This window comes from Vairimorpha ceranae (genome assembly GCF_000988165.1).
Source record: "Vairimorpha ceranae strain PA08 1199 chromosome Unknown NODE_25, whole genome shotgun sequence".
Lineage (NCBI taxonomy): Eukaryota > Fungi > Microsporidia > Nosematidae > Vairimorpha > Vairimorpha ceranae.
This window is the reverse complement of record NW_020169320.1, coordinates 36,964-55,602: the sequence shown is the minus strand read 5'-3', so window position 1 is coordinate 55,602 and position 18,639 is coordinate 36,964. Positions and strand designations below refer to the sequence as shown.

General features: G+C 23.0%; 6 protein-coding genes across 6 annotated transcripts; 1 reads left to right on the top strand and 5 right to left on the bottom strand.

The window, feature by feature from the left end:
• Positions 1–1,314: 1,314 nt before the first annotated feature.
• Positions 1,315–2,136, bottom strand: AAJ76_2500053467 (hypothetical protein; the record flags this gene model as incomplete). Its single annotated transcript, XM_024474810.1, has 1 exon — positions 1,315–2,136. The coding sequence occupies one exon, from the start codon at positions 2,134–2,136 to the stop codon at positions 1,315–1,317; it is 822 nt and encodes a 273-aa protein (XP_024331053.1).
• A 4,460-nt stretch (positions 2,137–6,596) lies between these two features.
• AAJ76_2500048350 (hypothetical protein) lies at positions 6,597–7,253 on the bottom strand (the record flags this gene model as incomplete). Its single annotated transcript, XM_024474809.1, has 1 exon — positions 6,597–7,253. The coding sequence occupies one exon, from the start codon at positions 7,251–7,253 to the stop codon at positions 6,597–6,599; it is 657 nt and encodes a 218-aa protein (XP_024331052.1).
• Positions 7,254–9,065: 1,812 nt separating this feature from the next.
• On the bottom strand, positions 9,066–10,070 carry AAJ76_2500045533 (hypothetical protein; the record flags this gene model as incomplete). Its single annotated transcript, XM_024474808.1, has 1 exon — positions 9,066–10,070. The coding sequence occupies one exon, from the start codon at positions 10,068–10,070 to the stop codon at positions 9,066–9,068; it is 1,005 nt and encodes a 334-aa protein (XP_024331051.1).
• A 4,461-nt stretch (positions 10,071–14,531) lies between these two features.
• Positions 14,532–15,188, bottom strand: AAJ76_2500040415 (hypothetical protein; the record flags this gene model as incomplete). Its single annotated transcript, XM_024474807.1, has 1 exon — positions 14,532–15,188. The coding sequence occupies one exon, from the start codon at positions 15,186–15,188 to the stop codon at positions 14,532–14,534; it is 657 nt and encodes a 218-aa protein (XP_024331050.1).
• A 2,132-nt stretch (positions 15,189–17,320) lies between these two features.
• On the top strand, positions 17,321–17,890 carry AAJ76_2500038282 (mn2+-dependent serine threonine protein kinase; the record flags this gene model as incomplete). The annotated part of the gene is made up of 1 exon (XM_024474806.1): positions 17,321–17,890. One exon carries the CDS (start codon positions 17,321–17,323, stop codon positions 17,888–17,890), a length of 570 nt encoding a protein of 189 aa, XP_024331049.1.
• A 7-nt stretch (positions 17,891–17,897) lies between these two features.
• AAJ76_2500036965 (dynactin complex subunit) lies at positions 17,898–18,638 on the bottom strand (the record flags this gene model as incomplete). Its single annotated transcript, XM_024474805.1, has 1 exon — positions 17,898–18,638. One exon carries the CDS (start codon positions 18,636–18,638, stop codon positions 17,898–17,900), a length of 741 nt encoding a protein of 246 aa, XP_024331048.1.
• Between the last annotated feature and the right edge of the window lies 1 nt (position 18,639).

Here is an 18,639-nt window from a genome sequence, read left to right as displayed (position 1 = left end):
ATATGATTTTTTTGTCATCGCTTGCAAAGCAGCTTCTTTGTTATGACAAAGAAAAAAGTTTAAATATGATTTTTTTGTCATCGCTTGCAAACCAGCTTCTTTGTTATGACAAAAAAATTTAAAATAATAAAATACATTATTGTAAAATCCCGATTAAATGTAATTGATGTGTTAAATCTAACAGAAATTGAATAAGATCAGAAACAAATCATTACTGTATAATATTCACAAAATTTTTGCATCTAGGACTTCGTTTTAGGAATTATTATGAAAATAATACTTAAATAATTTTTTATTTAAAACCACATGATATTTTATTTACTTAAAAATTTAAATTTTAAAAAAGTATCACCACAAAAAATTAATCTAAAAAATTCAAAAATTATTATTTGCATGAAACTGATGTTTAAATGTTATTTAAAACTTTGCGGAAAAATCCGACAGTTGTCCTTTTTTTGTAAAATTTTATAGCGTCAAAATCCATCAGTTGATTTTTAAAACCCATTTTTTAGCGGAAAATCGCCATTTACCATAAAAAGATATAAAGCACCCCATCTTCAATTAAGCTTTATTTTTCGCATCCTATTCTTGATTTTTACTGCATCAATTCCTTTTACATTACTTTGCGATCTTACTATGTCCCACCACTGTTTATTTGTAATGTTAATGTTTATAATTGCACCATAATATAAGACCAAGTAAGTCCATTTTTATTATTAATAAGCACAATATTTGCCAGATTGTTTAAAAATCTATTAAGTAGATAGGCTATTGATACCTATTCTGGAACATATTCTTTGCATGCAAACGCTGTCACCTCGTCCAGCTAGTTTAGTATAGATCCACCTGTATAATTGAGAGCTGCCAGATTTTAAACTTATTTTACTCATCTATTTGCTAACAAATTTCTCTTTAAATCGATTCAGCAATTCACTCAGCCCCAAACCCACTGGCTTTAGCCATCATCCAATCTTTAGCTCTTTACTAAGAGGCAATTTAAACATTTATTAATAGTTATCTCTAACTGTATTCATTCAACCTTCCCATATCCTACACATCCGCTATAAACTTTTTTGAGTCGTTCTTTTCCTCATTTTTAAAAATAATCATACTTTGTCGTTTGTCGCTTTATTGTTAGAGCAAAACGAGTGTAAAAAATAAGAAAAATTTACAATTTAAGTTGTCAACTATACCAGCAATAACTTCGAGGAATAATGATAATCTTTATTATCTCTCAAGTCTAATTAAAATATTAAATGAAAAAATTTTTAAATTATTTTATTTACAATTGGTAATTTACAAAATAAAATATTTTTATAAGAAACCTTTCGATTCGATTAATTCAAAAAGCTTAATTAATATTAAACTAAAAAATGAATATTTAGCATTATTTGATGTTATACCAATATACTTCCGCAATATAAGAAAATCATGAATGCTAACTTCATCATTGCACAATATTTCTTTATTAGCCAAAGACCACAATTGATAATATTTCTTTAGCAATAAGGCTTCAGATATAGATAATTTATAAAGTGCAACAAACTCATTAACTTTATCATTTTTATTGGCTTCACCACTCTCATCACCTTTTTCACATATATTATTTTTATCATCTTCACGAGATCTATAATATTGGTCACATGCACGCAATTCATTCCAATCAGGGCATCCTTTATTTTCACCACTAAAATCTTCTTCGCTAATAAAATTAAATAGTTTAGTTTTTTCAAAAAAAAACTTAACATTGGGGTTGTCCCCAAATAAACTGGAACTAAGTCCTTCAAGCATTTTAGAAAATTCAAAATTCTGTTCTTTCAATAGTTGAATCTCTTCTAGATCAGATATTTTTTTAAAACGACAATATTTATCAGTTTTTTGGTCCCATTCAGTTTTTTCTACATTAGCTAATAGTTTAAGAAATCTAAGCATTACAGAAAAAAAAATTCTTTTCAATCCTTTTTTTTCAGCATCCTGATAGTATAATTCTTCGATTTCCTTAATTTTATTTACGTTTGAAAGATAAGGATTATCGCTTCGACTTAATTCGCTAACTTCTCGAGTTTCCATTGCTAATTTAAACCCAAAAAACAATACTAAGATATTTGTACTACAAAATATTTTTTTAAATTCCATATAAGGGGTACCTCAAACTTTTTAATTTATAGTAACAAAAAATAATAATTTTCTTATTAAATATTTTTGTCAAATTAAACTTCACAAAACAATTTTTAAAATAAAATGGTTTATTTGTGTTTTTCAAAATATTTTAAACTTTTTAATTTATAGTGAAAAAAGAAATAATAATTTTCTTATTAAATATTTTTGTCAAATTAAACTTCACAAAACAATTTTTAAATAAAACAGTTTATTTTTGTGTTTGTCAAATCATTTTAAACTTTACAATTTTAAGAAAAAACAATTTTCTAATTAAATATTTTTGATAAATTTAATTTCATAAAACAATTTTTTAAATAAAATAGTTTTTTTTTGTGTTTTCAAATCATTTTAAACTTTTAAATTTTAAGAAATAACAATTTTCTAATTAAATATTTTTGATAAATTTAATTTCATAAAACAATTTTTAAAATAAAATAGTCTTTTTTTTGTGTTTTCAAATTATTTAAACTTTTTTATAGTGAAAAAAGAAATTACAATTTCTTGGAGTTTGGGACCCAGATCGACCACAAAAGTGGGTCCTAAAATTTTTCATTTTTTACTCCAAAAATGAAATTCAGAAGATTGAAAAGAAAAGAATTATAAAAAAATATTTAATAAAAATTTATCTTCTAGGCTTTGGTTTGAAAATGCCTAAAAAAGCCATAGAAATAATTAATTTTGTAATCTTTTGTCAACATAAATCGTACTAAGTAAGGACTTATAAGAGTGCTGGTTCTGCATCTGTAAGATATATCATTTTTTTAGAGAAGACCGGCATCCTTCTATAGTATTAGTCTAAATACTTATTTATGTCTTTAAAATACTTAGAACGATTTATTGTAAAATGCTTGACACCAATCTCTTCTAATTTAGTGTAACCTTTACAACAATCGCTATATATTATTGAATTTGGTGCCATACTTCTACTTAAATGAAATCTTAAGGTTGATTTCGTTCTATCATTGACTTAAAATATAAAATTATTTCTTTTTTCATTTAACAAGCCCGAAAATCCACACACCTTCTACCAGATGACCTTTATTGTGTTTTCTTTTACCTATCTTCGATTCATCAATTTCAATAAATTCATGTTCATTTCCTATATAATTAATATTTGAATAAAGTTTAATTACTAATTGTTCAAAAAATTTCTTTAAAACTCTGCGTACACTTTATTAATATTCGTAAAATAAACTGTATTAGAGATGTATTAGCCTTAGCTAATCATAGTTCAATAATCTTTAAAAAACAATTTTTGAAACCTTTATATTTCAAAACTAGCGTCCTTCCAAACCGAGACCTTATTCCTATAAATTGGACAAAGCTTATTATAACATCTAACAAATTCATAGTTTTTCTTTATTTTAAAAAAACGAATCCTGTGCAGCTTTTATACACAGATCCATAAATACTTCTATATTATCCAAAGTATTTTTTTCTTTTCAATCTTCTAAATTTCATTTTTCGAGGGTAAAAAATAAAAAATTTTAGGACCCACTTTTGTGGTCGATCAGGGTTCCATTAACTCAATTTCTTTAATAAATATTTTTAAAAAGTTTATTTTTATAAAATTTCTTTTTCAATGAAATAGTTAACCTTAAAATTAAAAACTTTTTAATTTGTAGTGAAAAAAATAGCAATTGTTACAAGAGTTCTCTAATCCGCTAATCATAAGGCTAAAACTTCCAAACTAAAAGATTGAAAATGATCTGTAACTTCTTGTGACATATCATTCACGAAAACTATTTAAGAAATTCTAAATAAACAATTTTGCCCAATAAAACAGTTCTTTTTGTTTTACGAAGTCACCAAGATGTCTTGGCCAGCCTCTTGGTAATAGCAGTATCCTAAATAAATATTTCTAAAAAATTTACTTTTATAAAGCAATTTTAGAAACAATTTTAGTTGTGCTGCTCATTTTTCGATATACACCTTTTTAATTTTTTTACACTTATTTTTAAATGTTGAACATAATAGAAGAGCACAAAAATATTGCAGATTTTTTTAAAAATAAAATAATACCTTAGAGATGCTTTAAATATAAAAAAATATTTTTTTTACTAATTATTATAACAACTGTAAGAAAAATAATCTACTGTCAAAAGAAAAGTTCCTGTAAAGTGTATGACTATAATGAATTTAATTTTCTTCTTTTAAGATTATTGCTGTTTTAAAATGAAAAAGATTTTCATTTAGCTAAAAATTATATAAATTGTCTTTTTTTATAATTCAAAAAATGTTTAATAAAATAATTTAAAAATTTTATTTATTTATTTGCTATTAAAATACATCTAAAAAAATATATAAAATTAAATGTCCATGAATGAAATTTTAGAGAATAAAACATAAAGTATTGTAAAATTTATACTTCTCTTTTATGTACAACTTTTATAAATAAGGGTAAAAAAATTAAAAAAGGTGTATTTCAAAAATCGTGCAGCACCGGTTTAAATTCTCTGATCTCTGAAAAGTAAAAGTAAAATTGAAATAAAAAGTATAAATTGGTACTACAAATCAATTTAAATGATTATGTTAAATATTTACAAAATCAAAGGAAAGTGAAAAAAGTGGCTAATTTTATTATGTCAAATTAAAATGATTTAATTTCACAATTAATTACAAATTTAGAAGAATGCAAAATATCGTTGCGTCAGTATAAAATCATAAATGAAGGATTATTGCTTATACATAAAGTCTTGATAAATATTTATTGTGTTAAATTTAATAATAAAGAAAGCACGTCTTTTAATATCTCGAAATTTAAAACTTAAAGATAAAATTTTTTTTTTATCCAAGTTCCATTTACATTAACTTTAAGAATCGTTAAAAAATATTTTCTCTTAGTAATAGACAACCAAATTTATAAGAAGCATTTTTTTAAAAAAGTATGATACTTTAGATTTTTAATCATTAAGATTATTTTAATATATAAATTCTATTTGTAGATGTTTAGATATAATAAATTTATTATTAGGAATTTTTATATCTGGATATAGGAAGCATATAATAAACATATTTTTAATTTTTTAGTTTAAGCCTTTTTTGTCTAACTTAACATTGCAAATAATTGGTTTTATTTATTTAAATAATAGTATAAATTTACCCGACATGCAAAACTTTTTTCTAACTCAAGTATCATTTAATTAGATCTTTGTTAATTTGCTATATTAAAATCATTGATAAGCTATAATGATTTATATAAATATTAAAAAGCGTACCAATTACAGAAATACATTAAGAATTAATATACCAATATTTTAAATATCATAAATAATGTACATAGTTAAAAAACTTTTTAAATTTGTTAAAATAATTAAAAAACTTTAGAACTAATTTTTTAGCTGTTGTTAAAAATGTAAAAAAATAAAAAATCTTTTAATTCAATTTATTATATTGACTTGGCTTACGCTATCTATCCTGTTCAAAACGGGATTACAAATATAATGTGTGTTCTTACTTTTTAATGTGTATGATGCCAACTTTGTGTGTGTACTTATTATTTTAAATTACAAAATGGCCCTTTTTATTATAAATAAAATTTGCTTACGACACCTTGTATACAATTTAAATAATTCTATAAAACCAAAAAAAAGTGTACGAAAATATTGTGCTGCGCTTTTAGAAATAAACTTAACACGTATGATATTTTTTTTAATAAACAACTTAATAAGATGAATTTAATTAAATTAAAATGTTTACAAAATTTTTTAATGCCTACAGACTTACAAAATTCTAGGCTGTATATTACTTTTCTTAATAAAAATGACAAAGAATTTTACAAATTTTTAAAAAAGAAGGATTAAAAAATAATTCAAAATTCTCCTTCTTTTTTATGATATAGTAGATAAATAGATAGCTAGATTGATACCAATAGATTGTGCGCTATCCCGCTTAAAACGGAATTACAATAGTATGTATGCTTTCTCTCACTTAAATTGTGTTATATGTTTTTATGCAATTTATTCTTTTAGATTTGAAAGTTGTACTCTTTTAATTAATAAACTTGACAATAGCCCACACTTTACAATCAGAATTATAAAATAAATTTAAAAAAGGAACAAAAATATTATTTGTTTATATAGTAAAAACCCTAAGCTGTAAATTACTGCTTTTAAATAAAAAATTTAAACATAATTTACAAATTTTAAAAAAGGAATTTTGCTAAATTTACAAACGAAGGGTTAAAAATTAAATCATAACTTTCTTACCTTTTTATAATACAGTAGAAGATAGACAGATAGAAAGATGATTTGTAATGTTCAAAATAAAATATTTTTATTAACAAGACCTTTCTAATTCAAAAAGTTCGAAGCACTTTAGCAATATTACACTTAAAAAGGAATATTTGGCATTATTTGATGTTTTTCCAATATATTTCTGCAAAGTAGCAACGTCTTCAATGCTCAACTCTTTACTTTTCATTACTACAAGATTAACTAAAAGCCATAAGTAGTAATACTTTTTAGTAATAAGGCTTGGGATATAGTTAAATTATAAAATTCAACAAATTCATCATTTTTATAAATTTTACTACTTTTATCACTTTCGTTACCTTTACGGCTCTTATCACCTTTATTAAGTCCAATATATTGTTTACATTTAGGTGATTCAATCCAGTCAGGCCATTCATTATTTTCGCCACTAAAATCTTTTTCGCTAATAAAATTAAATAGTTTGGTTTTTTCAAAATAAAACTTAGGTTCGGGATTGTCTCCAAATAAACCGGCTTTAAGTTTTTTAATCGTTAGTAAAAAGTTTAAATTCAGATTTCTTAATTGTTTAAATACTTCCTGCTTTTCCATTTGTAACAAACTAACAGATTCTTCAATTTCTTGATCCCATTTAGTCTGTTCTACATCAGCTGTAAATTTTAGAAATCTTAACATTACAGAAAAAAAAATTCTTTTTAATCCATTTTTTTCAACGCTTTCGCAGTATAATTCTTCAATCTCCTCTATGCCAGCTTCTTTCGGAGGATCGTCATTATTGTAACTTTTACTTGGTTCACTAATTTCCGGTATTTCCATTGCTAATTTAAATCCAAAAAATAATACTAAGATATTCATATTACAAAATATTTTTTTGAATTTCATATAAGGGATATTTTAAACTTTTTAATTTATATTAAAAATAAATTTCATTTTCCTAAAAGTATTAATAATTATTTAACCTGTAAAAATAATATTTTTAAATACAATAATAAACTTTTTGTGTTTGTCTTATCATTTAAAACATTTAGATTATATTATAACGAAAAGGAAATAATAATTTTCTTAATAAATATTTTTGATTTTTGAATTTTAAAAAAGTAACTTTTAAAAAAAATAGTTAGCTTATTGTGTTAGTCTTATCAAATTTATATATGATTTTTAAAATGTCTTTAGACAAATTAAAAACCATTTGATTATTAAATTAATAAAGTTAAAATAACAATTTTTGGATATTGCATTTGAAGAAGACAATTTTTTTGAAATATATTTTTGTACTATTTTATTCTTTTTTTAAAAGAAATGCACCATTAGACAAAAAAAAATGTAATTAAAGAATTTATAAAGTTTTTATCAAAAAAATGTTTTAAATGTAATAGAATTTTGTAGTTTTATACAGATACAAATGTTATATGTTCTAACCATTTACAAAAGCATAAATTATAATTTTTTAAAAAGCATGCTTCGCCAAGAATAAATTTTTAGAAGCTATTTAATTTTTTTACTTTGTTATCTATAAAATAATTACAAACATAAGTTGATTGTTACGAATTCATGCTGCTGATATAATTTGTAAATTTAACCGAAGTGAAATTTTATAATTCTACCTAATTTCTTTTACTAAGGGGAAATGGAAACATTATTGAAATAGAAGAAAGCAAATTCATAAAGATAAAATAAATAAAGGACATCATATTAATGAGATAAATAAAATGGGCGTAAGGCTTTTACATTTTAACTAAAAATAGGAATATAATCACATTGGAAAATGTACATAGGCTGATAGTTTAACAATAGAGCGACATATATATATTCTGACTGTTTGAAAGTTTTTGTATTTTACTGCACACGAGACAGTTAATTATTCTTAAGGATTTTCAAATTAAGAAACTAACGTACACATTTGCACCATAAAAAGAATATGGAATGATATAAAAGTTCATTTAGAAACAGAACAAAAAAGCTAATTAATATACTTAGTAAGATTCATGTTATGGAGAAATAATAAGAAAACGGGTTTTTAAGGGCTTACTCATTGCTTATTTACCTTATAAATATACAAACATTATTAAAATTTTTTATTTAAGTATAAAATTAGGTACCTATTTTTAATAATAATTTACGCAAAAATATAAAAATTACAATATTAAAAAATGCTTATAATAGAATATCACATTTTTAGTAAGTTATAAGTGATAAAAATTTTCTAGAATTTTTTAAAATATACAAAAATTATATTTAATAGGGGTATAAGTAGAGTAGGACAAAGTACTAGAAGTACGAAAAAGAAATATTACGACAGTAATGAGCAAAAAAACCATCAATAAACAATTTTCAAAATTTATTTTAAACAATGACTTCACAAACTTTTTTATTATAATTTTATGAATTTGTGTCAAAATCCTTACTTATTTAAAATTAAAAATTTAAACCTAAAATTTTTGCTTCAAATTAACAGTATTAAATACAATGTTTTGCAATTAATACTGCCTTATTAACATAACATAAGATATGCTTAATATTATATATTTTATTAAAAGATATTTATTTTGTATATAGAATCATGAATATAAAATTTATAGTTAATACAATCATCTGTACACACTAATAATAGTACAATTAAATTATTAAGTAAAAAAACCTAAATTTTTATTTTATTTAAAATTTATAGCGTTTAAAATAAAATATTTTTATTACTTAATCTTCCGATTCAAATAATTCAAAACACTTAATTAGTATTATAGTTAAAAAAGAATATTCATTTTTATTTGGTGCAATACCAAAATTTTTATACAATATAACAAAATCATGAATGCTAACTTCATCATTGTGCAATACTTTTCTGATGACCAAAAACCATAAATGATAATACTTTTTTAGTAATAAAGTTTGAGATAAAGTTAAATTATAAAGTGGAAAAAACTTAATACTTTTTTTAAAATCATTAATTTTCTTACTTTCCTCACTTTCATCACATACATCACTTCCTTCACCTTCGTTACTTTCCTTACTTTCATCACTTTCCTTACTTTCATCACTTTCCTTACTTTCATCACTTTCATCACTTTCATTACCTTCATCACTTTCATCACCTTTCTCACTTTCATTACCTTCATAACTTTTCTCACTTTCATTACCTTCATCACATACAACACTTTTATCACATACACCACTTTTATCAAATTCATCAAATTCATCAACTTCATACCATGCATGCAATTTATTCCAGTCAGGATACTCATTAACCTTACCACTAAAATTTTCTTCGCTAATAAAATTAAATAGTTTAGTTTTTTCGAAAAAAAACTTAACATTGGGGTTGTCCCTAAATAAACTGGAACTAAGTCCTTTAAGCATTTTAGAAAATTCAAAATTCTGTTCTTTCAATAGTTGAATCTCTTCTAGATCAGATATTTTTTTAAAACGACAATATTTATCAGTTTTTTGGTCCCATTCAGTTTTTTCTACATTAGCTAATAGTTTAAGAAATCTAAGCATTACAGAAAAAAAAATTCTTTTCAATCCTTTTTTTTCAGCATCCTGATAGTATAATTCTTCGATTTCCTTAATTTTATTTACGTTTGAAAGATAAGGATTATCGCTTCGACTTAATTCGCTAACTTCTCGAGTTTCCATTGCTAATTTAAACCCAAAAAACAATACTAAGATATTTGTACTACAAAATATTTTTTTAAATTCCATATAAGGGGTACCTCAAACTTTTTAATTTATAGTAACAAAAAATAATAATTTTCTTATTAAATATTTTTGTCAAATTAAACTTCACAAAACAATTTTTAAAATAAAATGGTTTATTTGTGTTTTTCAAAATATTTTAAACTTTTTAATTTATAGTGAAAAAAGAAATAATAATTTTCTTATTAAATATTTTTGTCAAATTAAACTTCACAAAACAATTTTTAAATAAAACAGTTTATTTTTGTGTTTGTCAAATCATTTTAAACTTTACAATTTTAAGAAAAAACAATTTTCTAATTAAATATTTTTGATAAATTTAATTTCATAAAACAATTTTTTAAATAAAATAGTTTTTTTTTGTGTTTTCAAATCATTTTAAACTTTTAAATTTTAAGAAATAACAATTTTCTAATTAAATATTTTTGATAAATTTAATTTCATAAAACAATTTTTAAAATAAAATAGTCTTTTTTTTGTGTTTTCAAATTATTTAAACTTTTTTATAGTGAAAAAAGAAATTACAATTTCTTGGAGTTTGGGACCCAGATCGACCACAAAAGTGGGTCCTAAAATTTTTCATTTTTTACTCCAAAAATGAAATTCAGAAGATTGAAAAGAAAAGAATTATAAAAAAATATTTAATAAAAATTTATCTTCTAGGCTTTGGTTTGAAAATGCCTAAAAAAGCCATAGAAATAATTAATTTTGTAATCTTTTGTCAACATAAATCGTACTAAGTAAGGACTTATAAGAGTGCTGGTTCTGCATCTGTAAGATATATCATTTTTTTAGAGAAGACCGGCATCCTTCTATAGTATTAGTCTAAATACTTATTTATGTCTTTAAAATACTTAGAACGATTTATTGTAAAATGCTTGACACCAATCTCTTCTAATTTAGTGTAACCTTTACAACAATCGCTATATATTATTGAATTTGGTGCCATACTTCTACTTAAATGAAATCTTAAGGTTGATTTCGTTCTATCATTGACTTAAAATATAAAATTATTTCTTTTTTCATTTAACAAGCCCGAAAATCCACACACCTTCTACCAGATGACCTTTATTGTGTTTTCTTTTACCTATCTTCGATTCATCAATTTCAATAAATTCATGTTCATTTCCTATATAATTAATATTTGAATAAAGTTTAATTACTAATTGTTCAAAAAATTTCTTTAAAACTCTGCGTACACTTTATTAATATTCGTAAAATAAACTGTATTAGAGATGTATTAGCCTTAGCTAATCATAGTTCAATAATCTTTAAAAAACAATTTTTGAAACCTTTATATTTCAAAACTAGCGTCCTTCCAAACCGAGACCTTATTCCTATAAATTGGACAAAGCTTATTTATAACATCTAACAAATTCATAGTTTTTCTTTATTTTAAAAAAACGAATCCTGTGCAGCTTTTATACACAGATCCATAAATACTTCTATATTATCCAAAGTATTTTTTTCTTTTCAATCTTCTAAATTTCATTTTTCGAGGGTAAAAAATAAAAAATTTTAGGACCCACTTTTGTGGTCGATCAGGGTTCCATTAACTCAATTTCTTTAATAAATATTTTTAAAAAGTTTATTTTTATAAAATTTCTTTTTCAATGAAATAGTTAACCTTAAAATTAAAAACTTTTTAATTTGTAGTGAAAAAAATAGCAATTGTTACAAGAGTTCTCTAATCCGCTAATCATAAGGCTAAAACTTCCAAACTAAAAGATTGAAAATGATCTGTAACTTCTTGTGACATATCATTCACGAAAACTATTTAAGAAATTCTAAATAAACAATTTTGCCCAATAAAACAGTTCTTTTTGTTTTACGAAGTCACCAAGATGTCTTGGCCAGCCTCTTGGTAATAGCAGTATCCTAAATAAATATTTCTAAAAAATTTACTTTTATAAAGCAATTTTAGAAACAATTTTAGTTGTGCTGCTCATTTTTCGATATACACCTTTTTAATTTTTTTACACTTATTTTTAAATGTTGAACATAATAGAAGAGCACAAAAATATTGCAGATTTTTTTAAAAATAAAATAATACCTTAGAGATGCTTTAAATATAAAAAAATATTTTTTTTACTAATTATTATAACAACTGTAAGAAAAATAATCTACTGTCAAAAGAAAAGTTCCTGTAAAGTGTATGACTATAATGAATTTAATTTTCTTCTTTTAAGATTATTGCTGTTTTAAAATGAAAAAGATTTTCATTTAGCTAAAAATTATATAAATTGTCTTTTTTTATAATTCAAAAAATGTTTAATAAAATAATTTAAAAATTTTATTTATTTATTTGCTATTAAAATACATCTAAAAAAATATATAAAATTAAATGTCCATGAATGAAATTTTAGAGAATAAAACATAAAGTATTGTAAAATTTATACTTCTCTTTTATGTACAACTTTTATAAATAAGGGTAAAAAAATTAAAAAAGGTGTATTTCAAAAATCGTGCAGCACCGGTTTAAATTCTCTGATCTCTGAAAAGTAAAAGTAAAATTGAAATAAAAAGTATAAATTGGTACTACAAATCAATTTAAATGATTATGTTAAATATTTACAAAATCAAAGGAAAGTGAAAAAAGTGGCTAATTTTATTATGTCAAATTAAAATGATTTAATTTCACAATTAATTACAAATTTAGAAGAATGCAAAATATCGTTGCGTCAGTATAAAATCATAAATGAAGGATTATTGCTTATACATAAAGTCTTGATAAATATTTATTGTGTTAAATTTAATAATAAAGAAAGCACGTCTTTTAATATCTCGAAATTTAAAACTTAAAGATAAAATTTTTTTTTTATCCAAGTTCCATTTACATTAACTTTAAGAATCGTTAAAAAATATTTTCTCTTAGTAATAGACAACCAAATTTATAAGAAGCATTTTTTTAAAAAAGTATGATACTTTAGATTTTTAATCATTAAGATTATTTTAATATATAAATTCTATTTGTAGATGTTTAGATATAATAAATTTATTATTAGGAATTTTTATATCTGGATATAGGAAGCATATAATAAACATATTTTTAATTTTTTAGTTTAAGCCTTTTTTGTCTAACTTAACATTGCAAATAATTGGTTTTATTTATTTAAATAATAGTATAAATTTACCCGACATGCAAAACTTTTTTCTAACTCAAGTATCATTTAATTAGATCTTTGTTAATTTGCTATATTAAAATCATTGATAAGCTATAATGATTTATATAAATATTAAAAAGCGTACCAATTACAGAAATACATTAAGAATTAATATACCAATATTTTAAATATCATAAATAATGTACATAGTTAAAAAACTTTTTAAATTTGTTAAAATAATTAAAAAACTTTAGAACTAATTTTTTAGCTGTTGTTAAAAATGTAAAAAAATAAAAAATCTTTTAATTCAATTTATTATATTGACTTGGCTTACGCTATCTATCCTGTTCAAAACGGGATTACAAATATAATGTGTGTTCTTACTTTTTAATGTGTATGATGCCAACTTTGTGTGTGTACTTATTATTTTAAATTACAAAATGGCCCTTTTTATTATAAATAAAATTTGCTTACGACACCTTGTATACAATTTAAATAATTCTATAAAACCAAAAAAAAGTGTACGAAAATATTGTGCTGCGCTTTTAGAAATAAACTTAACACGTATGATATTTTTTTTAATAAACAACTTAATAAGATGAATTTAATTAAATTAAAATGTTTACAAAATTTTTTAATGCCTACAGACTTACAAAATTCTAGGCTGTATATTACTTTTCTTAATAAAAATGACAAAGAATTTTACAAATTTTTAAAAAAGAAGGATTAAAAAATAATTCAAAATTCTCCTTCTTTTTTATGATATAGTAGATAAATAGATAGCTAGATTGATACCAATAGATTGTGCGCTATCCCGCTTAAAACGGAATTACAATAGTATGTATGCTTTCTCTCACTTAAATTGTGTTATATGTTTTTATGCAATTTATTCTTTTAGATTTGAAAGTTGTACTCTTTTAATTAATAAACTTGACAATAGCCCACACTTTACAATCAGAATTATAAAATAAATTTAAAAAAGGAACAAAAATATTATTTGTTTATATAGTAAAAACCCTAAGCTGTAAATTACTGCTTTTAAATAAAAAATTTAAACATAATTTACAAATTTTAAAAAAGGAATTTTGCTAAATTTACAAACGAAGGGTTAAAAATTAAATCATAACTTTCTTACCTTTTTATAATACAGTAGAAGATAGACAGATAGAAAGATGATTTGTAATGTTCAAAATAAAATATTTTTATTAACAAGACCTTTCTAATTCAAAAAGTTCGAAGCACTTTAGCAATATTACACTTAAAAAGGAATATTTGGCATTATTTGATGTTTTTCCAATATATTTCTGCAAAGTAGCAACGTCTTCAATGCTCAACTCTTTACTTTTCATTACTACAAGATTAACTAAAAGCCATAAGTAGTAATACTTTTTAGTAATAAGGCTTGGGATATAGTTAAATTATAAAATTCAACAAATTCATCATTTTTATAAATTTTACTACTTTTATCACTTTCGTTACCTTTACGGCTCTTATCACCTTTATTAAGTCCAATATATTGTTTACATTTAGGTGATTCAATCCAGTCAGGCCATTCATTATTTTCGCCACTAAAATCTTTTTCGCTAATAAAATTAAATAGTTTGGTTTTTTCAAAATAAAACTTAGGTTCGGGATTGTCTCCAAATAAACCGGCTTTAAGTTTTTTAATCGTTAGTAAAAAGTTTAAATTCAGATTTCTTAATTGTTTAAATACTTCCTGCTTTTCCATTTGTAACAAACTAACAGATTCTTCAATTTCTTGATCCCATTTAGTCTGTTCTACATCAGCTGTAAATTTTAGAAATCTTAACATTACAGAAAAAAAAATTCTTTTTAATCCATTTTTTTCAACGCTTTCGCAGTATAATTCTTCAATCTCCTCTATGCCAGCTTCTTTCGGAGGATCGTCATTATTGTAACTTTTACTTGGTTCACTAATTTCCGGTATTTCCATTGCTAATTTAAATCCAAAAAATAATACTAAGATATTCATATTACAAAATATTTTTTTGAATTTCATATAAGGGATATTTTAAACTTTTTAATTTATATTAAAAATAAATTTCATTTTCCTAAAAGTATTAATAATTATTTAACCTGTAAAAATAATATTTTTAAATACAATAATAAACTTTTTGTGTTTGTCTTATCATTTAAAACATTTAGATTATATTATAACGAAAAGGAAATAATAATTTTCTTAATAAATATTTTTGATTTTTGAATTTTAAAAAAGTAACTTTTAAAAAAAATAGTTAGCTTATTGTGTTAGTCTTATCAAATTTATATATGATTTTTAAAATGTCTTTAGACAAATTAAAAACCATTTGATTATTAAATTAATAAAGTTAAAATAACAATTTTTGGATATTGCATTTGAAGAAGACAATTTTTTTGAAATATATTTTTGTACTATTTTATTCTTTTTTTAAAAGAAATGCACCATTAGACAAAAAAAAATGTAATTAAAGAATTTATAAAGTTTTTATCAAAAAAATGTTTTAAATGTAATAGAATTTTGTAGTTTTATACAGATACAAATGTTATATGTTCTAACCATTTACAAAAGCATAAATTATAATTTTTTAAAAAGCATGCTTCGCCAAGAATAAATTTTTAGAAGCTATTTAATTTTTTTACTTTGTTATCTATAAAATAATTACAAACATAAGTTGATTGTTACGAATTCATGCTGCTGATATAATTTGTAAATTTAACCGAAGTGAAATTTTATAATTCTACCTAATTTCTTTTACTAAGGGGAAATGGAAACATTATTGAAATAGAAGAAAGCAAATTCATAAAGATAAAATAAATAAAGGACATCATATTAATGAGATAAATAAAATGGGCGTAAGGCTTTTACATTTTAACTAAAAATAGGAATATAATCACATTGGAAAATGTACATAGGCTGATAGTTTAACAATAGAGCGACATATATATATTCTGACTGTTTGAAAGTTTTTGTATTTTACCTCACACGAGACAGTTAATTATTCTTAAGGATTTTCAAATTAAGAAACTAACGTACACATTTACACCATAAAAAGAATATGGAATAATATAAAAGTTCATTTAGAAACAGAACAAAAAAGCTAATTAATATACTTAGTAAGATTCATGTTATGGAGAAATAATAAGAAAACGGGTTTTTAAGGGCTTACTCATTGCTTATTTACCTTATAAATATACAAACATTATTAAAATTTTTTATTTAAGTATAAAATTAGAAACTTACTTTTTATAGTAATTAGAACAATCAGGTAAGATCCTTAGAACCCATTCAGTTCAGAGGGTCGTTTTTATCAGATTTGTAGAAATTAGAGTCGACACTACAATTAAAACAGACATCAAGATCAAATATAATAAACCAGACATTGTAGTTATAAACAAGAAATCGAAGAAGATACTTAGTGTAGAAATAAGTATCACTTCTATAGATAACCTGCATCAAGTAGAAGCGGAAAAGTTAAGGAAATACGGCCTTCTGGCCAATATATTTTGATTAATACATGGATGTAAGATGAAAATAATCCCTATGTGCTAACATGAGACGGTATAGTTATCAAATATCATACAGAGTATTAAAAGAGGCTAGATGTTGCAGACCGAATTGATGCTTTCATACAATCGGTGACACTTAAGAAGACTCTTGAGAGTATCTCGTTGGAATACCGAAGAAGGGTGGACATAGATGTACCAGAGAATGGGGGAGAGCTGAGTCTATCATCAAATTTGTTCAGTGGTGTCACTGAAGCAATAAGTCAAATATAAAAGAAAATACTAACCCTTAAATAAATAATGTAATATTTTATAGTAATTACGCAAAAATAATAAAAGTAATTGTTGAGGAATGATTGTTATTTAAAATAATTTTATTTTACCCCTCATGCAAGGAGAACAAAACTCTAATAAAACCGTTATCGATAGTAATGTAATAATATTAAAAAGTACTTTAAAAATGTTATTAAAGGTAATTTTAAAAATTTTACTTTCTAATTTTTATAACAAGTGTTAACAAAATTTTAAATAAGGTTAAGCAAAAAAATTGTAAATTTGAGCTGTCATAACCTATTTAATCTATTAAATAGAATTTTTTATTGATAAATTTTGGATTAGTAACGATTTTAGAGTTTTTTACACCCTTCAATGTCAATTCTTTTTAGAGGCGCAGAGTCAATAATTTATTTGCAGAATAATCTTTTATATAAAGAAAGATTAAGTAAAAAATATCGGATTAAAGAATTAGATAAAAAAATTATTGAACAAAGAACCAAAAAAGAAGTAAATACACTTAAAAAATTAAACTTTTTACAAATTCCTGCTCCCATTTATAAGCATTCTAAAGGCAGCATAATAATTATGGAATATCTTGAAGGCAAAACTGTTAAAGAATTAAAAAATTTATCTGAAAACATTTTTTATGAAATAGGTAAATTGGTAAAACTTCTACATGATAACAACATTATCCACGGTGACTTAACAACATCTAATTTTATTTATAATGATAAAATATATGTCATTGATTTTGGATTATCTTTTACTTCTACAAAAGTTGAAGATAAAGCTGTTGATTTGTATGTTTTTGAAAAAAGCGTAAAATGTGCGCATGATGAGAAATACTTAGAAAGCTTTTATAAAGGATACAATAATGAAGAAATATTGCGAAGATTAGAACTAGTAAGAAAAAGGGGTAGAAAACAAGAATTTGATCATTAAAGACATTTTATACATCATTTTTTTGACATATATTTTTAAATTCTTTAAGATTTTTTTCAAGATCTTCATTTTTATTTTCTATCGCTGATAAAATAACTCCTTTAAAATATTTACAAAGAACTTGGTACTCTGCATCTTCTAAATATTTTGTATTTTTTAAACCTTTAACTAATTTTGTAAATTCAACCTCAAAACTTTCTATCCTTAAAATAAAGTCGCTAAATTTATTTTTATATTTTTCTAGCAATTTGTTCTTTTCATCTAATTTATGTTTTAGATTTTCATTTTCTGTTTGCAATACTTCTGTAATTTTATTGTTGTCCAACCTCAAATTTTCTATATCCTTTTTTAATTTTTTGATTGTCAATTTATTTTTGCTTTCTTTTATTATTTTTTGTACTTTTGTTTTGTATTCATAATCTAATTTATTATTTGCCCGACTTTGTTCATTTTGTAATTCATTTCTATTCGTGTTTGTTAAAGTGCTTCCACTTTTTTCATCTGTGCTTTTAAGCATAATATTTTTATTTAAGTGTATATCTCTTTTTAATTTTTCTTGCCGATATAAAATACCATGGTAATCACTGCATTCAAAATATTTTTTTGATTCATATGTTCCATTATGTTTACCTAATGGTTTATCTAATTCTAAACCAATCCAAATACCTTCTTTACCTTCCACCTCACCAATATATTTAACGATGGCTACACAATGATAAGTAAACTGAATTTTGTCTCCAATTTGCATA